Genomic DNA, 26,268 nt, shown 5'->3' with positions numbered 1-26,268 from the left:
ACTTTTGAAACCCCATAACTTTCATAGGTTTATGTTGTTTAACCAGTTAGCAACCCATCAGAGCAAACTTTTTGCCTTCAATTTTCTCGAAAACCATCGTTCTGGGCGATGTGCAACAAGAGTACCTTTTTTGTAGGAAAAAGTATGTAGTTTTTAAAAAATGAACCCACGTTGCGAAAAAAATAACCTAAAAAAAGTTATTCACGAATTAACCCCCTACCCTTGCAAAAACTACCCTTTCCGATTTTCCAAATTATTTTTTAGTATCACCATTTGATTTTGGGTCAAAATTTATGGCAGAGGATTTTTTTTTGAAATTTTATCTCGTTTTTTAAGCCTACAATTTCAAAAAACCGTTTTTTAAATTTACCCTTTCAGTGCCCCTAACTCCCTTAATATGCATTTTCCGCCCTATAGTTATAGGAACTTTTTTTAAAATTTTTAGGAGTACTATCACCCCCCGAATTTTTTTACACCATTTCAATGACACCCTTTATACAAAGAGGTAAGCCGTTGGAATCAACAAATCCGAGTTTAATGTATGATTCGTCATACTTTCGTTTTTTAACTTTCAGTGTGTCATTAGATGTTTTACTACTAGAACTTAAAACCATAAAACTAGAACTTGACGCCGTCATATCACCTTGATTTGAATTTGACGCATCATCCAAGCGAACCACATATTTTGCAATACCTTTAAGCTAGAGCTCCATTCAACACTAATTTGATTTAGTCAATTTTATGACAAATAGTATCTCTTGACGCACGAATAACAAGATTTTACAACCACTACGAACAACAACAAGATAAGCGAACATAAAATACTGAGCGCGGTGTGAGTAAATTTTGCGGTACGTTGTTTGATTAATAAATTCTCCGTGCCAAACAATCTTCCTTTATATTATACCGGCAACCATCGAATCATCTCGAATTCCGCAGAAATTTCGGAGAGCCAGACGATTTTCTCCGAAGCACGCGACGACGCACGAGCACGAGAAACCGAGGTCATTCGATTGCTTATAGTCTGGGGGCAAATGGTGGCGTACGAGTAACGCCGTAACATTTCGATGTAATAGGTCACGCATTTACATAATAATATATATTTTAAATTTTCGTATATGTACTAGTAACACCTATAAGTAGGCGTTTCGTTTTGGTTGATAATTTTTATCTTAGGTAACTTTATTCTTATAGGATCCACTTTAATACATACATTTATTTATTATGCTTGCTGGCGGAGCCCTACCGGAGGTTTCGCGGAGCACACTTTGAGTAACGCTGCTCTAGATTCATGGGCGAAGTTAGAGCCTCAAAAATGGGGGGGCTAAAGCCCCCATCCAGGGGCAGAGTTACACGAAGAGGCGAGGGGGTGGCCATTAAAGAAAAGTCCGCCGCAGGCGCCGCCGGAGGTAACAAATTTTTTGGTGGGCACCTTCATTTTCACTTATGAGCCTTTAAAATTATTAAAAAAAAAGAATAGTCTTAAACAGCTTCTATTCTAATTTGCTGTACTATATACCTACATAATATCATGAATTTGTTTTACTTTTATTTTCATGTTTCATCCAAGGAACACGTTTCTGAATTTTATTGCAATATCCATAATGTATGAACCATTCTGTATACGTATTGGAGTATATTGCATACACACCAAAAGTCAAAAGTCGCTAGTTTTTGAAAAAAATTTAAACTTTCAAGAAAAATTTCAAAGTTCAAAATAATATCATTTTAATATCTAATTGTCGGACTTAATTAATTTAGACAAAGTTAAACACGACGTTTCGGTTGGTAAGTATCTCCAACCATTATTATATTAAAATGTTATATTAAGTGTAAACTAGCAGTTTACACTTGGTAACGGTTGGAGATACTTACCAACCAAAACGTCGTGTTTAACTTTGGTTAAATTAATTAAGACAATGCAAATCCGACAATTAGATATTACTTCTCCATTGTCTGCCACCTTCAAAACCAATATCATTTTAATAAAACGCAATAATTCTTCAAAAATAGTAAAAGCAAAATTTATTTAAAATGTCCTTAAATAAAATGAAATCCAATAAAATTATCTTATAACTACTCTAATAAAAGTTTTCGATTTCCTTTTTTTAAAAACTCTTTTAAAATTTCATCTGGCGACAATGACTTTGTTAGACCACATTCAATACTAAGAGTGGTTAGTGCTATAGAACTAAATCGATCCTGACCCATCGTTGACCTAAACCAATTTTTAATTCTTCTCATTGTTGAGAAAGAGCGTTCGCAGGACGCTGAAGAAATTGGCAAAACTAATGCTATTTGCATAAGGGTATATGCATTTGGAAAAGTCTCTTTTCTTAATACAACTTTAGTATCAGAAATGGTAATGTTGTGGCTCTGGCTTTTATTTATGCAATTCCCAATAACGGTCATTTCAGTTTTTAATAGCTCCTTATCGATTCGATTTCCAAACTACCATCAAAATCCATCTGCAAACAATTGAAGACAGATTTAGTTAATTTCTGACTTTCGGAAGAAAATCTTATTTTTAGATGATTTATTATATTGTCGAGAGACCTATAATAAATTGAAATTAGCCAAAACTTTTGTGCCTCATTTTTTATCAAAGGTGAATTTAAGAACGTTTCTTCGTGTACTGCGGAAGTGGAAGCTTCAACCACATATTTTTTAAGTCTTATACTTTCTGTTTTTTTACGTTTTGAACAATTTTTTTGGAGGAGCTAATTTCATTTTAAAGGGGGCTAAGCCCCCCCAAGACCCCCCCCTAACTCCGCCCATGTCTAGATTCTTTAAAGGGAGCATAAATATCAAAAAGTGTGTTTAAAAATTTAAAAAGAAGTAATGTTTTGCCTATATCGTTCTCATAAATAATATCCATCCAAGGCAAATTGCAGAGATCGGACAAAAAAAAAATTAAAACAACGATACGTAACAAGTTTTGATAAAGGTTTATTAGATTTTAGTTTTAAGTCAACAAAACCGAGTCTGTGATCAGAAATTGTATCGGCAGAGAGTGTACCAGAGTATACCAATGTGGTATCACTGATAAAAATTGGATCTATAAGCTTGCTTGAATTTTGAGTTAAGCGAGTTGGTTCGTTAAGTATCTGTACAAGATTATATGAGTTAATATTAAAGTTTCCTAAACATAATACTACATACAAATTATATATTATTTTTAAAAAGATATATTCAAGTTCTTTAGTTATTAGGATCAAATGCAATTAAGTCTACATCTAAGTGATCTTTAACATAGGAAACCACACCATCTCTGTTTTTTTATATAAAAATTATAGCCCGGTATTTTGAAAACAAAACATGTCTCTTAAAAAACGAAAATTAGGCGCCATAATTGCGCCTTTCTATTTTATTGTATGGCGTAGAATCCTGGACACTCACAGAAGCCCCAATTAAAATTATGGAAGCATTTGAGATGTGGCTGTATAGAATATTCAGAATAACAGAGTCAGCTCACATTACAAACATAGAAGTGCTAAAAAAATGAAAAAAGAAATAGAAGTCATGTACACTTTTAAAAAAAGGAAACTAAAACACTTGGTCTAATATTTTATTTTCAAAAATTGTCCGGATTGTTTAATGTTAAGTCGTTATATCTCATCCATTGTAATCCCAATCTGACATCTGCTTGGTTACCACTTTCTAAAAGTTCATAGCATTTCAAAAGAAAAAGTAAGGAGTATGTCCTTCGTCTAAAACTTTAGCATCCCGATTGCATCCTTAAGTGAAAAAACTTAATTTTCAAGAAGTATTATTTTACTAAAAGTTACAATGGTAAAAGAAAGATGAATATGCTAATTGTGCGACTGGAGATGTGCAAGTATGTATTGGACCCGAAATCTAGAATATTTTTTTAACTTGGACACACGTCTCTTGTGCATTTTTAGAACATAGTAACTCTAGTTACTAGGTTGTAAGTCTGTATCCATAATTGAAACGTACGTAAAATTTCTCATATGGGGCTATTAGTAATTTGTCTCTAAGAGTTACAACCAAAGTTACACAACCTGCTTTTTCTAGTAACTTACAAAAATCGTTTTGTTACCATATCATATACTAGTAATTTAAGTTACTATATTAGACCCCAACAGACGGAAGATAGAAATTTTTAAAATGCAACAACACAAGCTAGTAACTTGAGTTGCTAGGTTTTGAAGTTGCAAAAATTATAGATTTTTGGGCGCGCGCGATGTGACGCGGTGCTATTTATTTCTGCATCCCTATTAATGCTTATAGTGATTATAATATATATTTGTTAGTATGATATAATATGCGAGAAGTAATGAAGATGCGATAAAAGATAGTATTGAAAATCTTGTGATAGGGGTAATTAATGGAGAAGAATATAATAAAAGTGATAAAAAAAGATCAATAAGAAAAACACAGAATAAGGAGTCTGTTATCAAAATTGTCGTCAAAAATGCTCCTAGCAGATAACAGATGAAGCAAGATTAAAAGTATTAAGCATTTCTCTTCATTAAATTTTTCTCAAAGATATTTTTTGCACACATAAAACAAAACGTTGTTAAATGTCGAACTGTGACTAATACACCTGGGGATTTTTCGAGAAATGTTACCTTATCATATTTACTACCACGTGTCCAAACCTCTGATTAGCACTAATAATGAGGAGAAAATACCAGTATGTAAACCCATGTTTTTAAAAACACTTGGCATGAAAACAGATGGACAAATTACACATTTTATCTCATCTAAAAAGAAAAATCAAGGAATAACTAAAATAAGGGATGAAAGAGGTGAAAAAGCTAGGCAACAAAAAATTGAAAATAAAGACAGGCTAGATGAAGAAATTAAAAATCTCGTTGAGAAATATAAACCCGTTATCTCCCATTATAAGTTATTGCATGCCCCAAAAAGGAGGTATTTACCTTGTGATTTATCAATAAGGAAAATAGGGTCCGATTTTTGCAGCAGCATCCAAAAGGTATCATATGAGAAATACCGCCAAACTTTTGATACTTTAAATATATCTTTTGCTACAACCTCTCAAGATGAATGTGGTAAATGTTCCATATATAAGCAACATCAGGATGAAGAAAATTGCGTAAGCCGTCTTGCAAAATACCACGTGACAGCGAGAAAAAATACCGACCAGCATGAAGAAAATCAACATGAAATAAAAGTTACAGTGACATTTGCAATAATTTTAAAATTCACCGTGAAAGATATGTTAGTGCAAGAGAGGCATATACTCAAGATAAAAATAATAAATGGTCCAGTAATACCAATATTTTTTACAGTTGATATGCAGACAGTATGACAGAGAAAAACTCCTTCTTTGTGTCCAGACTAGTCGCATTCAATGAAATATTTGCGCCTTTACATGCCGGAAAAAACCTACGCTTACTGTGGCATGAATCCATCCGAGGAAGAAATGCTCCAGATGCAGCTTCCACCTTTTACCATGTAATTAAAAATTCAAATGCAGCTGTTACTGAGTTTATATTTTGGTCAGATAACTGCTCGGCTCAAAATAATAACTGGGTCCTATTTTCATCATTAGTAAACATTGCAAATCAAGAATGGGGACCAGATAAAATAACAATAAAGTATTTTGAACCAGGTCCTTTATGAAGGCCGACTCAGTACATGCCTAGATTAGCCATGAGTGGAAAAAAAGGAATGAGATTTTAGATTTTAATGACCTAATAGATGTTATAAATAAATCTGCTATTAACAATATCGCAGTGATATTAAATCTTGAAGATTTTATTCCGTTTACTGACGGATCTAGACAACGTCGGAAGTGTGGAACAAGTTGTACGATACTATTACTGGAGGACGTCCGAATTGCAGAATTTAAGAAATTATCCAAGTGTTTATTCTATTCGTTCAAGTGTTTATTCTATAAGACATATTTTACACAAAATATGTCGAAATTCTTTGAGGCATTTTTTTAAAAACAAAATATTCCCTTACTATTCCTCCAAAGGAAACAGCAAATAGGGTTATAAATGCTGCAAAGATAGACAAAATTTTCAATACCTACCTTATTTTGGAATGACTTGCCAGTAACTGAATTTGCTTCAGATCTATCCACACCAAGAGATGAAGAATTTTAACAATAATTATTCAAATCGAATAATTTCTTTTCCCTAAATAATTTTGGTTCTGTTTAAAATGCAATTTAAAATAATAATGTTAAATTATTTTTTCAAAAGCATATATTTTTCATTTCCAAGATTTGGTTATGGCTGAGTAATTTTAAGTTTTGATATAATTTTTATTTGAATTATATTATCTTCAACAATTTAATTCAAATATCATTGATTACCTGAAGGATACACAATATGAGGAGAAGAGTTGCAAAACGCAGTTTGTCCAAATTTTCACATTTTGAACTAAAGGTTGCGCAACATTATTTAACCGAATTTCTATCATTTTACATCACTTTAGACGTTCAAATCGAATTTTGTACCATTTAAAATATATTGCGAAAATCCCCTAGACATGCAAAATGCATTTAGTCCATCACCTTTAGACAAACAAAAAGTATTTTGTCCACAAGACAAACAAATCGCGTTTGGTCCAGATGTAAACATGTTTGTTTCATAACCTAATTTCTGTCGCTGTGGTTTTAGTTTATGTACAAGTATTTTGTGTTTGTTTTATAACTTTTTCGTGAAGTTTAAATCACAATGGAGTCTCTAGATGGTGAGCACTTTGTTGGTGATAGTGCCGGGGTAGCCGAAAGCGGCAAATTAATTTAACAACTAGGGAAAGAAAAAAACAAGTGAGGTATGAATTTATTTTTTAATACTTATTTCTTTTTGTTACGACTTTATACTATTTTAAGGTATTCAAACCATGATCCCGATTTAGAGCAATTTGATATAGCTTGCAACCATAAAAATAATTCAAATTTAAAATGTCAGCAAGTGAATCGAGAAGATGTAATTAAACTTCGGGAAGTTTTTTATAGAAAATCCAATAAAACCGTTCAAGATGGAATTTTAGCCATGGAGGTGTCGCAAGGCTGATGGAAAACCTCACTCTTTTGCAGTAAAATATTGTGTAAGTTAAACTAAAAGTGCTCAAATCCCCACGCTGTCATATACATTTTTTTTTAAATATGGATTTGAATTTTTTTTTACCTATTAAAATTAAATATTTTTTTAGTTTGAATGTTTCACCAAATTTTTTTTAGGTTTTCGTTAAGCAACAAAAATTGCAGGTTTGTCAGAAGTTTATAATGGCTGTTTACAATGTTGGTCAGAGGAGGGTGAATACCATTTGCAGGAAAGTGCAAAGTGGGGAAACAGTTTTAACAGAAAAAAAGGGGAGGGGATAGACGCACTTTTAAGTTTGTGTATAAACTGAATGCTGTAAGATCTTTTGTTAATCAGTTACAAGGAAAGGAAAGGCACTATGGAAGAAAAAGTCTCGACGGATTTATGTATCATCAGAATACAACATTTCTATACTTTGGCAATTATATAATAAAAAAGCACCAAAGAATCTGAAAGTAAATTACAAATATTTCAGCCGGGTGCTTAGTAAATACTTTAATATAGGATTCGGTAGTCCCGCTACTGATGTCTGTAGCTACTGCGTTAGAACACAAACCAAAATTGGTATGTCTCAAATTGCTACACAAAAACAAAAGTTATCTACTGAACTAAAAGTGCATAAATTCCGTGCATCACAATTTCATAAATTAATGAAAGTTGAAGATCCCAATACCATTTAGCCAAATACTACACCTGATAAACCAAGACCAGTAGTTGTTTCGTTCTGCCAGCGGTGGCTCCGCGATTTAGTATTCTACAATAAAAAACATTTTAAAGGTACTAAAATTCTAATCACGGAACTTTTAACCTCGGAAAATGCTAAGTTGTATAAAAACGCAAGGGCGCACTTTAAAAATTCGTGTTGGACAAAAAACGGTAAAGTGTTTGTGTCTTCTGAAAACAAAAAGGTGGAAATTTCTTCGGAAGCGGATCTTCAGAGTGTAGTTCCGGTGCAGTTATGAGTGAGGGTGCTACCTTCCGTATATTTTCAAGTAGGTACTATTATTATTATTTTTTTATATATGCAGTGCACATATTTTTTCCCTTCTCGATGCAGATTTATAACGTAACCATATTATGCTAATTATAATTTAAGAAAAACATTACCTATTATATAAAACATTATTCGGTTAGGCGCTGTTAATTCTCATCTGTTTTGATTTGCCTTTTCAATCTACCATAAAAATTTAATCTAAAAAAAGGCACAGTGTAAGAGTGCTCTTGCGATTAGTTTTCTATAATTTAATTTTCTATAATTTCATTATTTTTGGTCTGATATGTTTTTTCTTTTTTGTTAAATTTTAGAATGAATTAATAATGTGACATTTTTTTTTAAATTGTTTCTAAGGTAGAAAGACATTTCAGGTATGATAGAATAATGCTATTGTTTATTTACTTTTTTTAAATTTTTTGGCAGAAACCGGTTAATTTTTTTTTTGTCAATCCGTAATAGCATAGTAAGTAGCATAGTAAGAAGGCTGTTGTTGAAAAGAAAATTTAATACAGTTACTAGTCTATAAGGTTGAAGCTTAACATTTTTTAATGGGATATATATAAACTAAATTTATATTCGGAATACCCGACTCTATTAGGGAATTAATTTCATCTTCGTTAATTTTTTTATATACATGTGCCTTAGTTTTTTATATACATAGCATAGTTTTATGTGTGGTGGCAACTTTTTTTTTTTTTAATGTTATTCTTAGTTTTATTTTTTATGGATATGGCTAGGTTAGCTAGTTATTTTTCGGGGGCATGGCATTGGCGTGGAGTGCTGACGGAGGGTAATAGGAGCAATCTTGTTTTTTGTAATGGATGATAATGACGGAAATGGCCAGGTTGGTCTTAATACGGATCAATTATTAAAATCCAATAATAAGTTTTTATGTGGTCATCTCAATATTCGGTCCCTTAATACTGGATTCGATGAATTTGTAAATTACATAACTGATAATAATTTTGACATTTTGGGATTGACTGAGACCTGGTTGACGGCTTATACTGATAACTTGGCACATCAAATTGAGGGTTATAATTTCGTCAGGAAAGATCGATTAGGGCGTGGCGGTGGGGTCGGGTTTTATGTTAAAAAATATGTTAATTTTGAAGTTTATCACATTCACAATCCGCCACAGAACTTCGAATTCTTAAGCATAAAAACTCAGATTTCTAGCAAAAATATTTTGTTTACCGTGATATATCGTCCACCTTCATCAGATAATAACAGTTTTTTTGATTCCCTTGAGGATCTATTTACAAATATTGTTCCTTTATTTGATCATGTGGTTTTTATGGGGGATATTAATATTAATTTACTTAAGAAGTGTAGACTTTCTGACAGATTTTTAGCGCTCTTAAATACATTTGATTTAAATCAAGTAATAACCGAGCCTACAAGATGGAATATATCTAACAATACAAGTACCCTACTTGATGTCATTATTATAAATAAACATTTCCCAATAAATGGTGTCGGTTTGTTGTCTTTGTCACAAACCATTAGTGATCACAACTTAGTATTCTGTTGTCTTGAGTTTCCTAAAAGTAAAGAGGGACATTTTAAAATGAAATATAGGAACTATAGTGTTATTAATACGGATTTATTTGAGCATGACGCTTTAAGACTTAATTGGGATAGTATATATTACCTAAATTCCGTTAACGATAAACTTGTGGCTTTTAACAACAATATACTTTGTTTAGTTGATAAACATGCGCCAATTAAGACTAAAAATATTAAAAATAAACCATTTACTCCTTGGATAACAGACAATATTAAATTGCTTATGAAGCTCCGAGATAAAGCACTGCGAAAATATAAAAAAAATAAAACTGAGTTAAATTTAAACTATTATAGGCAATTGCGAAACTATACAAAACATGCTATTCAGCGGGAAAAAATATCATATTTTAACACACTTTCTACAAAAAAAAATCGTGATTTTTGGATAAATGCTAATAAACTACATCTAACTAAATCAAAGAATACCGATCTGCCTTGTAATTTTAGTAATCCAGAAGCCCTAAATAATTATTTTTCTCAATGCGTTAACCAAATTAACAATAATATATCACAAACCAAATTAAATTTTTACAATGAAAATAAATGGAATAATAGTATTCAAGAATTAAATTTAAGTCTTCTCGATGAAGAAAGGGTTAACAGTATAATTAAGACCATAAAATCAAATGCTATAGGAGCTGACGGACTTTGTATAAATGATATCAAGCTTTGCCTACCTTTTTGTAAAAAACCACTTCTAAACATTTTAAATACTTGCATTCTTACAAATGTATATCCTGATATCTGGAAAAAAGCACTTATAAGACCTATTTCAAAAATCTCTAATCCGAAAGAACTAAAAGACATAAGGCCTATAAGTATTTTATCAGTAGTTTCTAAAATTCTAGAAAAGCATATTCACCAACAACTTTATAATTTTGTTAACTCATTTGGTATACTTCCAGATACGCAATCGGGATTTAGGATGAATTATAGTACAACTACTAGTCTGGTGGGAATGTTAGATAATATAAGACTTAACGAAGAACATAAACAAAGTACTTGCATGGCGGTGCTTGATTTTAGCAAAGCATTTGATACTATAAATCACTCAATGCTCCTTGCAAAGTTGGGATATTTTGGTTGTTCCGAATCTACAGTTTCTTTTTTTGATTCCTATCTTAAAAATAGATCACATTCGGTGTTGTTAAAAACCAACAATGGAAGTTTGGAGCACTCAGGGTATCTTGATTTGGAAGTTGGTGTTCCTCAGGGCTCCATATTGGGACCTCTTTTATTTTCGATTTATGTTGCGGATATGCCTAACTGTATTGAACATTGTAAATTACAACAATATGCTGATGATTCTCAAATATACATGCCATTAAATTTTTTAAATTTTAATATTTCTGAGCAAAAAATTAAATCGGATATACTAAACATAGTTAATTTTTCCAATGAGCATAACTTAAAAATTAACCCTGCTAAATCTAACATCATTTTATATGGCTGTAAGTCAGGAATTCTGAGACACTTATATGAAAGTATAAATATTGAGATTAATGGAGAAAAAATTCCAGTTGTCAATGAAGTGAAAATATTAGGATTGACTTTAGATTCTAACTTTTGTTTTGAGACACACATTAAAAACAAATTAAATATAGGCTATATGCGTCTTAGAAATCTGTACAGATTTAAAAATGTCTTAAAGAATAAAACCAAATATTATCTCTGCAATAGCCTCATTCTCTCCTTACTCGACTACGGTGATATCGTATATTCTAATTCTATAACATCTGAGCTTTCTAGATCTATACAAAAATTGCAAAATAGCTGTATAAGATTTTCTTATAGCGCTGCCTATCGGGAGCATATCACACCTTATTTAAACATAAATTCTATTTTAAATATGGAAAGGAGAAGAAAATTACACATATATGCCTTTATATATAAAATAATAAAGTCGGGTCAACCCCCTTATTTAAATAAGTTATTTAAATAAGGGGGCATCTCTCGCATTTACACAATACTCGTAATGTTCGAAATTTTAGGATACCTCAACATAGAACAAGTAACTTCCACAAGTCATTTTCGGTTGTCGGAGTTACAATGTGGAATAACTTGCCAAATAATATCAAAGATTTGTCATTTAATAAATTTTACACCAAGGTTAAGCAAATTCTTCTCGACTCCCAACGAGATGCCTGGTAGCGCGGATATAACTAGCTAACGCAACTTGCGTTAGCTGGTTATATCTGTGCTGGTAGTATGACTAGTAGTAGATACATAGTAGTATAAACTGCAAAATCAACTAAGACCAAAGATAAGCTGGCCTATCCAATCTTTCTTTTATGGTTCTTTTTTGTCTATTCTTGTTGCCTTCCGTCGCATGCCAGCCAAATTGCTTTGCCATTTTTTGTTTCTACCCTTTTTAGTTTTAGTTTTGTTCTTTTTTAGGTTAATTAAGATTTTTTTGTGTTTATTTATAATGTTTTCAAGGCCTGTTTCACGCAAATTGCGCTATCGGTTTTATATAATGGCGAAGCAGTTCCTTTTACCAGAAATTGTCAATTTTATTTTCTCATGTAGCTATAATTATATTTATAACTATTTTTTTGGTAATAAACTTTTTTGACTTTGACTTTGACTTTGATTTCATATTGCTTTGATCTGCAATAAGTTCAGGTATAACCCAAGATCCCTATTCAGGAGGCATTTTACGCCCAACAGCTGTCAATATACTTTTTTTTGCATTACCAAACTTAATTGTAAAGACCCAGTATTCTATACGTGGATGGAGCACCAAGCAGGTAGAGGGGCGACTGAGATATCTTCCGCTCTTATCCATTTTTTGAAAAAACTTACATTTCCAGACAATGCGACGAAAATCCGTTTTTTTTGCAGATGGGTGTGGAGGACAAAATAAAAATTATCATGTTGTGCATGCTTTAATGTTTTGGCTTCAAACGTTTTCATGTGAGCAGATTAGGGACATAGAAATTATATTTCCAATTAGAGGTCACTCTTATCTTCCCGCCGATCGTATCTTTGGACGCATTGAAAAAAGCTTAAGGTTTCATAGTATTATAAAAACTCAAGATCAATATTGGGATATCTACACCAAAGTGGGTGGTGTACAAGAACTTGGAACTGACTGGCATTTACTTGACATAAAAAAACTTTTGCTGCATCTGAAAAAAGTGACTGGCATTTATTCTTACCGAAGACTTTTGTTAAAGAAAAAAAGTTCCACCCATAATATTTTGCTGAAAACTGAGTTACTATATCGCAATTCGGATGAGGCAAAAAAGTTTTAATCACTCCTAAAACCACGAGCAAGATTCGATCAAATAGAATTACAGGAATTAGGTCATAAAAAAAGGGACAAAAGTAGATTTAAACCAAAGTTACTTTTGCTTCTTCTAGTCTGCCATTCTAGTATTTACTTATCCTAAATTTTCCTAATTTTTTGGTAAAAGTCCTAACTCGGTAAGAAAGACCGATTCGTAGCACCAGTTTTTGATGTTTCCTGAAAATATACAATTTTGGACAAACCGCATTTTGCAAGTCTGCTCCTCATATATTTTCTATTGATACGTATATTAAAATGCACATAAATGGAATTGTTTTATTTCTACTAATTCTGTAAATGTATTTAATAATTGCAAAGTCAAAACAAAAAAGTAACTCTATATTATCATATAAATAATCTACTATTCATAAAATTTCCATCATTCATAAATTAAGTCATCTTTTTAACCCATATATCCCCTTTAGTTTATTTCTTCATATTACGTAGAAGGAAGGCTAAACAAAAAACATTAAATTGCATTTTCTCAAAACCATTAAAATCGAGTTACTAAGTTTTAATAATGCTCAGGAGAGTTGTTTTCCAAATGAAGATATTGTTGTAGACATTTAAAGTTACTTTTTTGCATTTGAAGAACAAGAACAAAAATAATTCAAAAACGATGAAGAAACTCGATGTTAAAGGAAATTAACAGGGATAGCCTCAACTATAACCCCCCTTTTATTTATGACTCATGAAACTCCCTTATAAGGTATATGAGTTTTATTTTAACACATTAAAAATCTATGATAGCTCAAACTAATGACTAAAAGAAAAAATAAGGACACATCTTCTGCGCACATAGTGAATATAGATTAGGGTTTCTTAAAAACCTACCTATACCTGCTCGAGCAACGGCTACTGCATTGACGAGCCCTTCGATGACATAGGTCCAGTTCAATAAATTACACAGTTGTGATTTACGATTACATAAGGGTTTATTGTACCTTTTGGTTAGTAATAATTTACAGGTATAGACTAATGAACGATTTACAATGTTGAAGTTAGTTATTTAACAGGGTTTACAATATTAGTTGACGTTACCAGCCTTCCAGAATCACAAGACCAATAGCAGGAACTTAGCAGGAACCAGGAACGGCATTAGCACTAACGTCACCTTGGTTTGTGCAGCTATTGACAACCACTGTTGCACTCACAACGTTGCACTCACTTTCAGTTCAGTTTTCCACCTTTACGCACACTTATTCACTATAGACCTTTTTACATAACTTAAACTACTTTATCGTAACAATTAGGTATACATATATGAACTTTAGACAAATACTTAAACGGAAGAGAGTGAGAGAGAGAGGAATTGCTTGCGCCAACTTGCTCTTGACTAACTTATTTTCTCGGTACTTTAAGCTTTGTGAATTCCTTCACTGGTGAAAGAAACCTTGTGTTTCGGGGGCGCGAGAGTAGGTACTTCTTTTTGCGGCGACGGAGTGAATACTGATTTTTTCTCGTGGGACTCGGGGTGAAATGTTGGGTAAAAATGTGGGATGCACGTGTGTCATGGGGCCAACACTTAAGTGAACTTGAGGAGAAAAATGGATTTTTAAGTGCACTTAAGCTAAACTGGTAACAAAGGCATTTCTTAAAAAGTAGGTAAAAACACATGTTGGGATTTGGGAGAAAGTTCAGGCAAAAATTATTTACTTGAGAAAAAAGGTATTATTCGTTTGACAACCATAAACTTCGATTCCATAAAATCATAAAATAAAATAAATTGTTAAAATTAACTTTTAACACATAGTTGATATCGTAATTCTTAAAGTATAACTATACCTCGTTCTCAATGTATTTAAGGGTATTATTGACAACTTAACATATTAACCATTATATTTGTAAAAACCAACCTTCCTCCCTCGTTAATTGTCATAAATTTAAATATTTTCAGGTAACCAAAGTCGAAACTAAATCTAAGCTAGGGGAATCGACCTATAATACTGTAGAAGATGCAATGTCTCTCATTTTCTCTTAAACACGCACCGTAAAGAATAGAAAGAGAGGTAAAGCAGGTATAGGCAGATGTATGGCAAGGAGCATATTAATAACCCAAGGATACTCATAGTACCATACGATCCTACCATCTGTTCGGTACCGCAAGTGTGAGAGAAAACGTCGACCACCATCAGTAATGGAGTGTGCGGACTTAATGCTGTTCGTTTGTTTATTGGTTACGTGTTGTATTACTTTGGGTGCTACACAAAAACAAGGTTTGTTGAGTTTTGTTTATATTTTTTACTGTATGTTATTGCTTCGCCATAAACAAACACTTTTTATATTAGGTTAACATTTTATTCTAATTAATTCGGGTACCAATGATAATTTGTTTTCATGATTGTATGTAGATTACCTATTCTAGACGTTTTTTAGTTCCTATTGCACTTTAAAGTTCATCATTGTGTGTCAAAACAATAGACTTGCATGTATTAATTACCTAGGGCAAAAGATCTCAGAGTTCCTATGGTATTTTTTGTTTATTTTGGCACGTTTTGCATGGCTTGATATTTATATTTAATTATTTTGAATACATCATTTACAGCTATTAACAACACCTAATAAAACATTTAAAAGTGGGTATCTGTTTTTAGTGGATGTCTGATATTTTGCATTAATTTACATTAGGTAAAAACAATTTATCGATTAGTTATATACAGTGGGTTAAAGAAAAATATTCGTAAATTTATGAACGAATAGCTATAAATATTTTAAATCGTTAGTTCATATAATAAAAAAGCTAATCAGCCATTCACACACACTGAGTATACCTTATATGTATTAAAGAAAATCGACTTTAACTAACATAAGTGATATTGAGTAATGAACTTGTAAGAAGGAAGAAATTTAAGGAGTCGTGCAGCTATTTTGCTATGTTTGTAAGAATTTCTTTATAAAAATGCCGTTATTCCTAAACACTAAAATAAAATATCTTAAAACTGAAATTTCGTCACTCAATGATAAAATTGAGATGTGACGAAAGAGCAATGTTCTCAAAAACAAATTCATGTTGGTGATTTAAAAATACTGCTAAAGGTATTCATAGTATACAGTGTGGCCAAAATGGGTGTAAATGTATGGGTATCTTGGAAACTATAAGAGATGGAAAGTTGGTTAAATGGGGAAAGTTGTAGGGCATTTAGTTACCAATTATGTGCCGCTTTCAGAACGATTTTATCTTTTTCCGATTTTGAAGTATTTGGAAAAATCAAAAAGTTGAGCATTTTTGAAAAAGAGCTGTATTTTTTTATTTTAACGTATTTTTTAAATTTGTAAAAACATTATTAGGACAACGCATACGTAAATTCAGTTTTTGTTTTCGATGTTTCGGTTCTGAGATTCCATCCTCAACTTCTTTTTTTCTTATGGCGGCCATTTTGTTTTTTTGCTAAATAAAAAACACCTTTTTTTCCCTTTAAAATGATGTACAACACTTTATGAAAATATTTCATTCTTATGTCAAAAAGTTACAAAGTTCATTTTTCGCGGAGTTGGCCATGAATGCGGAGGCCATTACTACGGAGGCAATTTGTCGTATAAAAAATTATTATTGATGATTGAGTTTAATGATTTAGGGTCATTTGCTGACAATTCTGCAAAATATTATTTATTTGATTTAACTTTTTATCTTGTTTAGTAGTTCTTATCTCGTTCTTGTTAGTGTTAAATAGTTTTTTCGTCTCTAGTTGTTTTCGTTTGTATTTAGTGAGTGTTGTTTAAAATTGTAATTTCCAAAAATCGCCATGCAATATACCAGTGAAGAAAAATTTGACATATTGGAATGTTATATTACATGTAATAGAAATTAATGCAAATCTTGCAATCGCTAGGTATTTGGAACTGTATCCTGAGAGACAACAGCCAGGTCCAAGACTATTCGCTAGGCTTGCCATGAACCTTAGAACTCATGGAAGTTTTGAAATACCAACGCCAGCAAATTATCAAAGGGACAATGAAGCTCGCGATGAGAACATTTTAGACCATTTTAATGCGAACCCGAAAACATCGACTTGAAAAGCTGCAACTGATATGAATATACCATTCAATGAATCCTTAAAAAAAATATCGTCCAAGCCTACTTTTGTTCAAGGATACAGACTACCAAAGATGATTAGAATTTTTAAACTGGTTTATAAGGCAATGTCAAGAAATACCTAATTTCAATAGGAAAATTATTTGGACCGACGAGACGTTTTTTAGCAAATGCGGAGTATTCAACATAATCGTCATTTTTCAGCTACTGAGAATCCTCATGAAGTGGCTGAACGTAGGCTACAAGTAAGATTTGAATTTAATATATGTGGTGTGGTATATTAGTTATTTACCCACTCCACAAAATTATTTTCAAGTCAAATGCTATAATTGTTTTTAGATAATCACTTTATTGGGCCCTTTATTTATAACCAAACACTGACAAGTCAAAGATATTTAAATCTTTTGGAAGAGCAGATATTACCTACCGTGAGAGCTATAATAACTGAAGAACAAATACGGAGTGATGTGTGGTTTCAACAGGCTGGGGTGTCCCGCATATAATACTCGGGACGTTCGAAACTTGTTAACGCAAGCATTTAACATTTATACTCTATTTCAGAAGTGTATAGAGCAATAAACTGGGGAATTCCGTTCTGTTTGGCTACATTTCGTGGTAGTTCATAGGCGCAGGTACTTATAATATTTATGAATTTAATTTTCACGGATTAAATGCCTTTATTTTGAAAGAGATTAAATACTAAATAAATACTTTTAATCCTTTTGTATAGGTACCTATCTTTTAACGCTTTGTAACATGCAAAAATGGGGTCAGGTAATATATACAGACTATAAATACTTTTAAATCATATTTTAAACGTTAGTAGTCACTGCTACGCTGTAGTGTAATCACAGTATTATTATCCCAATATTTAAAAAATTGAGGTATTCAGTCCAACGAAAAGATGTCCTAAAAATTCTCCACTATCGCTGAGTGAAAAAGTTATTATTTTAAATGTACATGATTGCATAAAACACGATTACCCTAGTTTTACTGTGCAAGAAATTGTTGAAAAATGTTCTCGAATGAGTGGAATTGGAAAGTCCACCATTTTCAAATTGTTGCGGGAAAGAAAAGTAGTAGCAGGTCAAGTGGAATCTCCCAAGCAAAAGCCAGGACGACCTACAAAAGTCCTTGATGAAAATGCTAAACGTATAATTCGAAGAAAAGTTCACTCTTTTTATTTTAAAAAGGAAATACCCACCCTAGACAAAATTTTAATGGAGCTTGGCCGAGATGACAGTATTCCGTTGATAAGTAGAAAACTTTTATGGAAAACTTAAAAAAATATGGATTTTGCCTGGGAAAAGCATAACCGCAAAGCACTTTTACTGGAGAGCGACGAAATTGTTTGTTGGAGACGACAATACTTGAGAAGTATCAAGCAGTACCGCAGGGAGCAAAAGAAAGTTTTTTATCTTGATGAGACGTGGATTAACGAAGGTTATATAGTCCAAAAAATGTGGCAAGCCAAAAATATAACCAGTGCTCGCCAAGCTTTCATAGAAGGCCTATCTACGGGTATTAAAGTACCTTCGGGAAAAGGAAAAAGACTTATAATCACACATATTGGAAGCGAAGAGGGATTTTTAAAAGAAGGTCTGCTAACCTTTGAGTCGACTCGCACAGGAGATTACCATGAAGACATGAACTCAGACGTTTTCGAGGACTATTTTGGTGAAATGATCAAATTTCTTCCGGCTAATTCGGTGGTGGTTATGGATAACGCAAGCTATCATTCACGGCGAATAGAGAAGACGCCAACTTCAAGTTGGAGAAAGCAAGAAATTATCGATTGGCTGACTGCAAAAGGTATTGCGTTTGAAGCAAATTTGATAAAAAAAGAACTGCTGCCAATAGCAAACTTACACAAAACTCGTTTCATGAAATACGCCGTGGAAGATATAGCCGAAAAATATAATATAACTGTACTGCGCTTACCGCCATATCATTGCGAACTAAATCCTATAGAACTGATATGGGCGCAGGTAAAAGGATTTGTAGCAAGACAAAACACGACTTTTAAAATGAAAGATGTTAAGCTACTGTATGATTACAAGCCATTACGGAAGCGACACCAGAGAATTGGCGAAAAGCAGTCCAGCATGTAATTAAGCAAGAGGACAAAATGTGGGACCTTGACAACCTCATCGATCAGACAGTCGATCCTTTAATTATAATGTCACGAGGTGATGACAGTTCGTCAGATCACGAAGAAGACTACAATCTATTATAATTTAAAATTGTTATACACTGTTCAAAAAGTGCCAGATCCAAAAGTGACATTTTCAACTGTTTTACTCTACATATTATGTTCAATAAATTTGTGAAAAAAATATATTATTCCATTTAAACAAGAGTAACTTTCTAAAATAAAATAGCATTTAAGTACATTAATTATAAGGTAAAAAACAAGTCCCAGTTGCACGCCTTTGGCGAACCGTTTTCAATGTTTATCAGTGGGTAACAATGGGCAAAACTCATAAATTGACCCAAAACCGGGTGGCACTACCTGCAATCAACGAAAAGAAAGAATTTTACATTGAAACTAATACCCAACTAAGGTAGTGGCATAAAATATTGGTGGATCACCAGGTACCACTTTTGCATACCTAATGAGGTTTTATTGCTCTACACACTTCTGAAATAGAGTACAACAATAAACTTATCGCGAACCGCGGTGCTATAAATTGGCTAGGACTCCAGATATTACATTCCTGGATTTTTATCTTTGGGGATATGTTACAAATAAAGTTTATGAGTTTAAACCTCCTGCGACTCTCGACCAACTAGAGGACAGGATTCAGAATGACTTAAATAATATAAATAAAAACACCCTGCGCAAGGTAACTAGAAGTGTTTTAAAGAAATGTGAAAAATGTTTTAACAAAAATGGCCGTCATTTTGAATAGTTTCATTTAATACTATTGTTACATGTAGTTAATTATTTTATTTAGAAATTACGTAAAAGTATAAGTTAGTAAGTTAATAATAATTGTGTGTACGACAAAATGCCAATAAAAACCATGGCCAACTCAGCGAAAAATAAACTATTTAATTTTTTGACGTAAACATAAAATATTTTTTGTGTATTTAAAGTGTTATACATCATTTTAAAGGGACAAAAAAGAGCTTTTTAATTTAGCAAAAAAACAAAATGGCCGCAATAAGAAAAAAAGAAGTTGAGGATGGAATCTCAGAACCGAAAGGTGGAAAAGAAAAACTGAATTCAGATATGCGTTGTCCCTAAAAAGTTGTCCTAATAATGTTTTTACAGATTTTAAAAATACGTTGAAATAAAAAAAATACAGCCCTTTTTCAAAAATGCAACTTTTTGATTTTTTCCAAATATTTTAAAATCAGGAAAAGATAACATCGTTCTGAAAGCTGCACTTTATTGGTAATTAAATGCCCTACAACTTTCCCCATTTAACCAATTTTCTATCTCTTATAGTTTCCAAGATATCCATACATGTACACCCAATTTGGGCCACACTGTATAACAAATCAGTCACTGTGATGGTGAATTGTAATCCCGCGAAAATATTTGATTTTGTTAATCATCTTCCTAATAAACCATATATATTCCAGAGTACATTTTGTATTCGAAAGGAGCTAATCTGTCATTTAGAGTTAACCAACTTAATAATTTGTTAGAATTTTTTGATTGGAAACAAATAAATTTTATTGAAAATATCCAGGGACTGCTTCTGGATCTTGTTATTACATCTCGATCAGATCTTTGTGAAGTACAGAGATGCCATGATTTCTTAGTTAAAGAAGAAGATATTCATCCAGCCTTGTTGATTAAGTTTAGATATAACCTTGACAAAAAAATAAATAGCGGTAAAGTTGAAAATATTTTTTATAATTTTAAAAAAGCTGACCTAAGAATTTTATATCAGAGCTTTCTTAACATTAACTGGAATATATTGGAATCTGTGGATGATATCAATTCTGTCGTCGAACTTTTCTATAATAAAATTTATAATTGTCTTGATAACTGTGTCCCTAAAACTGCCAGGCGCAAACGATCTTATCCACCCTGGTTTACCTCTGAAATTATTGAATCAATTAGAAATAAACATAGCTCGTGAAAGAAATATAGGCGTTTTCATCAACAATATGATTTAACTAAATTTAGAGAGCTGCGATCGAAAATCAAAAAAGATATTGAACCGTCACACAGACAATACTGTGTTAATCTTGAAAATAATTTATTTTCCCAACCAAACAATTTTTGGAAGCTAATTCAAAGCTCACAAAATAACAATTTGTTCCCTGTCAAACAGGGAATGATTATGTCTGATCCTCAAGCTATTGCAAACGCATTCGCAGATTTCTTTAAAAGTGAATATATTTCTTCCACTGCTACACAACCTGGCAACAATGCTCAAAACATATTTGCAGATACCATCATTATATCCAGATTCACGGAAGATGAAGTATTACGAGCTCTTAAAACGATTAAACCAAAAGCAACTGTTGGACCCGACAAAATTCCTGCTTTCTTTCTCTATGATTGTGCCATAGCTTTTGTTAAACTATTAACTTTCCTTTTTAATTTAGCGTTAAAACAAGAAAGCTTTCCTGATCTTTGGAAAATATCTAAAATTATCCCTGTACACAAAAAGAGTGACAAAAATCTTATCGCCCTATAACAATAATTAATAACTTTTCTAAATGTTTTAAACATGTTCTGCATACTGCTTTATATCCATCAATGAAACATCTGATTGACCGCTTTTTTTCAACTCATTTATTAATAAAATATCTGATGAACTTTCTGTAAATAGTCTATTATACCCGGACGATAATAAAGTTCTTTATAGAATTAACAGCATTTTGGACTGTATTTTACTTCAAAGTGACCTAAACAAACTTAATGCATGGTGTAAAAATAATAACCTGCCTCTAAATGCTGCTAAATGTAATGTTGTTTCTTTCAGTTTAAAGAAAAAAATAATTATTTATAACTATACCATAGACAATGTCAGTTTCTTTTCAGCCACATATTACAGATATTGTCAAACGTAGCTACAGAATGCTAGGTTTTGTAATACGTAACTCTCATAATTTTAATAATATCCTCAGCCTAAAAATCTTATTCTTCTCAGATGTCAGATCCATACTTGAGTATGCTTCTCAAGTTTGGTCCCCCTATTACCAAAACCATATAAATGGGATTGAAGGTATACAGAGAAAATTTCTAAAATTTCTTTGCTATAAATGCGATGGAGTGTACCCAGAAATCGGTTTTCCACATGCACGGTTACTGGAAAGATTTTTCTTTCATTCTTTAGAAGATAGAAGAAAATCTGCTGATTTGCAGTTTCTATATAAATTAGTGAACAACTTAATCGACTTGCCAGAATTATTACAAGATCTGAACTTTCACATACCTCGCATATCAGCCAGAAACTCACAAACATTTTTACCTACCTAGACCAAGGACTAACATTAACAAATTTTCTCCACTACGCAGAGCCTGTAACACATATAATTCTGTTCAGGTTCAATGTGACTTATTTAACTGTAGCATAGCAGATATCAAAAAAGTGCACTATTCTTAGTAAAACTTTGTTTTTTTTTCTTTACTTTTCTCATTGTTTTTCTTTTTAAGCATTTCCTTATTGTTGATTGTAAATGTATTTTTTTGTCCCATTCAGTAATTGGATGTATTTCTGTTGAATGTCGTAAATAAATAAATAAGTAAATATATTTTCATGCAGTAACGGATCCATGGAGGAGGGGGGACTTGGAAAGAATTTTCGCCCTCTCCTCCGCAAAAAAAGTGCCACAGCCAATGAGAGCTCTTGTCATTGGACAGTTGCAAAGTAACGGGTTAGGGTAGGCTGACTCCTGGTCTGCACAAGATATTGGTCAAGATTATATCAATTCTTGAGATAAAATGAATGAAGAATTGGAGTTAGTTCATCGCCAATCTTCACAGGATAGTAGCTTTGGAAATAAATAATCTAAAATTTTTTATGGATACTGTACTGTTACCAGACACAATTTTCTGTTCATCCTGTAAAAAAGAACTTATGTTTGAAAGGAGTCTTGGTGATTTCGGATTTCTAGTAAACTTAAATAACATCAAAACTTATAGGAAAACGCTGTTTAGTTGCTCACAGAAGCAAGCCATGGAATATACCTCTATGACCACTTGATAAAAACTTGCTGTTGACTTATCACTATTGTTATATAAAAGCTCTTCCCATAGAATAGAATTCTGTTAAAATCATTTGATAATATATTAAATACTTTACGCCCAAGAAAATTAAAATATTTATAAACAAGGACTACTCCGTATCTCCTGAAATAAAGAACATACTGCTTACTATCTTCAAAAAATTGCCATGCAGTTGAAAGGCTGTATTCACCAAATGGATCTCCCAGGGAGGGTCCATTATTACCACTTCATTATAAAGGCAAGTCACTCAGGAGGAGTATAGATTGACACAATGACGGCCCGTTTAGATTCAATACACATATAAGCATTAAAATTTCTTCAACTAATATAGAGAATAGCAGGATAGGTAACAGTGGAGTTTAGTTTTTATGCAAATTATACACCTCCTCCTTTATGCTTGGGGTCAAATCCCTATCCATGAGATAACTAGGTATTTAAAGTCACGGCATTCTTTAAAGCTATTACAGTAATTTCTGAGGCAAACTAAAGTTTCGTTCGTATACTTTTTACTTTGTGGTAGTGAATTGATAGACTTGGCCCATTTCATAATTTTTTGATGTTGACCTTTTCAAAGACTATAATGTTTTTTGGCTTAGCATTTCTATACATCACATCTTGTTACATTTTGTTTCCATCGACATTTGAGACCAAAAATCCTCATTTGAAAGCAATTTTTGAGATCCTAAATCAAAAAACTGCATTTTATGCTTTATAATAGAATGGAAAACCTTTAGGCAGTCAATCAGGATAAGCTGACCACAGACCTACCACTGTTTTTAGATGTTGCTCTTGAATTTCAGCTGTTTCCATAATCTGTGTTACAATATGCTTATTGCAATAATTTTTTTCAATAATACAACAGCATCAGATTTCTTCGTCTTGAATACAATAAATTCTATACTAATAGGCAGAATAAAATGAACTAGATTTTGAGAACATGATTTCTTCATGGACATCATTGTTCATAAAGAACATATCGTAATCGATAATCGATAATATGTAACTTCTTTATGTTCTTGGATCAGTCCTATTTTAATGGCTAGTATTCTGCTTTTTTGACGGATGTTCATCTATTGATATTCTCTGAGTAACCCAGGAATGTTTTATCTTTTTTAAATTCACATTTTATACATATTCAGGAAATCAGAGGTCATTTTGACATCATTCGGTAAAACTAAGACAGATTTGATATCTATCAATCAGCAATTCAGAGAACGATTAAGGCATAGCCATTCTTTAATACGTCTGTGTATACCATATATACTAATCTAGAACAGCAACAGTGGTAAAACATATGACAATTGACACTAATTTGACTTTGACCAAAATTCTTTTTCTTCGTCTTATACTTCGACAAGACCTTAAGGTATTTCAACTGCAAAGACTAAATGCGGTGGTTATCCTGTGAGACAGAGTTCCAGCTATCTTTCCATCTCTTAGATGGTCTTCGTAGCGGTCGCCGGCCCTTTGGTTTTCCGTCTTTATTGTACTCTCTTGGCCCATTCTGTCTATTTGGTCACGCCAATGTGTTCCTTTTTTTCCTCGCTCATCTCATTATGTCTTCTACTTTGCATACCTCTTTTATGTCGCTGTTCCTCACCCTGTCTCTAAGTGTCTTCATCTCCGCTGTTCTGAGTATACTCTTTGTCTTTCTTACAATAGGTTAGCACCGGCCTAACACAGTACTTATATATCCGCACTTTACTTACTATCAATGCGCATATAGTTTTTTTCCAGATGATATCACTCAGACATCCTGAAATTGTTGCGGCTTTGTTGACCTTTGATTTTATGTTGTATATCGGGCTGTTGCTGTTTCATATGTTCGCTCCTAAGCAACTAACTCCCAACGAAGATGATTTGTTGGTTCGTTGTCTATTACTGGTTCTTTGAATAAGGTCATACGTTTCGTTTTATTAATGGAGATTGACATGTATTTTTCACTAGTCTGATAAAACTCATGTGTTTGCCTTTGCAAATCGTTTTGCGTTTTTGCCAGGACTAATGCCTCATCCGCATAGCACACAATGCTGATTGGCTTGTTCAATCTCCATCCCCTGTTCATTGTTGTCACACTGTGTATAATCTCGTCCATGATGGGGCTAAAAAGGAATGGGCTAAGACTATCACCCTGTCTTATGCATGTTAGTGTCGGTATGTCTTTTGTAATTTCCACTTTTATTCTTGTAGTGTTGTCTGTATTCAGATTTCTATTATGTTGATGTTGGGATTTTTTTTTTCTCAATATCTCCAGTACATCGGGCAGCATCCTTTGTCGAACGCTGTTGTTAGATTAATAAAACACACAAAGGCAGGATAGAATTCGATTCGAAGATTGCCTTCTCTTTTACCTGTATAACAATAAACAGGGCATCAGCTGTCGATCTATTATTCCGAAATCGTTGTTGTTCATTTTTGTTTTCGAGGGTATGTTCTAGGAGGCTTTTGATAATGCTTATAAGTAGTTTCATATTCAAAGCAGGGTTATGCCTCTGTAGTTCTGATTAGTTTTGTCCATTTTTAAAAATTGGTATGAGGATACTTTTGTACCAATCTGTTAATATTCTGGCTGTGATTATTATTTTCGAAAAGAAAATTAGTTTTTTGTTATTTAGTCAATTTTCTTTCGAGCTCATTATGTCCATATTTTATGAGTTCATTGGAGATGAACTCTTTTGGTCGGGATGTATCGTTTACGGTTTTTTTCTGTTTTTAAGCATCTTCACTAATTTCCCCTGATCTTCATAAAAATGGTGTTGGATGTCTGTAGAGAAATTCTTCCAGTATTTTCTTTTGATTCTTTTAATTGTCGTTCACTCTATTTCTTGTTTTTTTATAGTTATTGCAATTTTGTTGATATATTTTTAAATTGTAAGTAGCTTTCCTTTTTTTCCTCGGCCAGCCTTTTTACCTTCAGTGTAAACCAAGGCTTGGTTTTGTTTTGCGAGTTTAAGTTTATGGTTCTTTTCCCTATTGATTAGTTAGCTGTCTCTTGTATGCATCTCTTAATTATTATATATTCCAGCTGCCTTCCACATTCTTGTCTGTTATGTTTCCCGAAGTTTTCCAATTAGTCAGCTTTCATATAGATATGTGGTGCAGTCGTTATCCAATGATTAATATTGTATTTTTCAA

At 32.5% G+C, this 26,268-nt stretch overlaps 2 protein-coding genes across 3 annotated transcripts in view; one reads left to right on the top strand and one right to left on the bottom strand.

Annotated features, from left to right (window-relative positions):
• Window positions 1-26,268, top strand: part of LOC126748328 (uncharacterized) — a 154,209-nt gene that overhangs the window by 54,373 nt on the left and 73,568 nt on the right. For both annotated transcript variants that reach the window (XM_050457480.1, XM_050457479.1), the window contains exon 2: window positions 14,802-15,120. In XM_050457480.1, the coding sequence (XP_050313437.1) occupies window positions 15,042-15,120 (79 nt within the window). In that variant the 5' untranslated portion in view covers window positions 14,802-15,041. The remainder of the gene's footprint in view (window positions 1-14,801; window positions 15,121-26,268) is intronic.
• Window positions 1-26,268, bottom strand: part of LOC126748327 (uncharacterized) — a 410,960-nt gene that overhangs the window by 321,799 nt on the left and 62,893 nt on the right. The window lies entirely within an intron of this gene.

This window comes from Anthonomus grandis, chromosome 22, assembly GCF_022605725.1.
Source record: "Anthonomus grandis grandis chromosome 22, icAntGran1.3, whole genome shotgun sequence".
In the NCBI taxonomy this organism is placed as follows: domain Eukaryota; kingdom Metazoa; phylum Arthropoda; class Insecta; order Coleoptera; family Curculionidae; genus Anthonomus; species Anthonomus grandis.
Note: the sequence above shows the minus strand (reverse complement) of the source record. Positions and strands in the feature narration are given on the sequence as shown.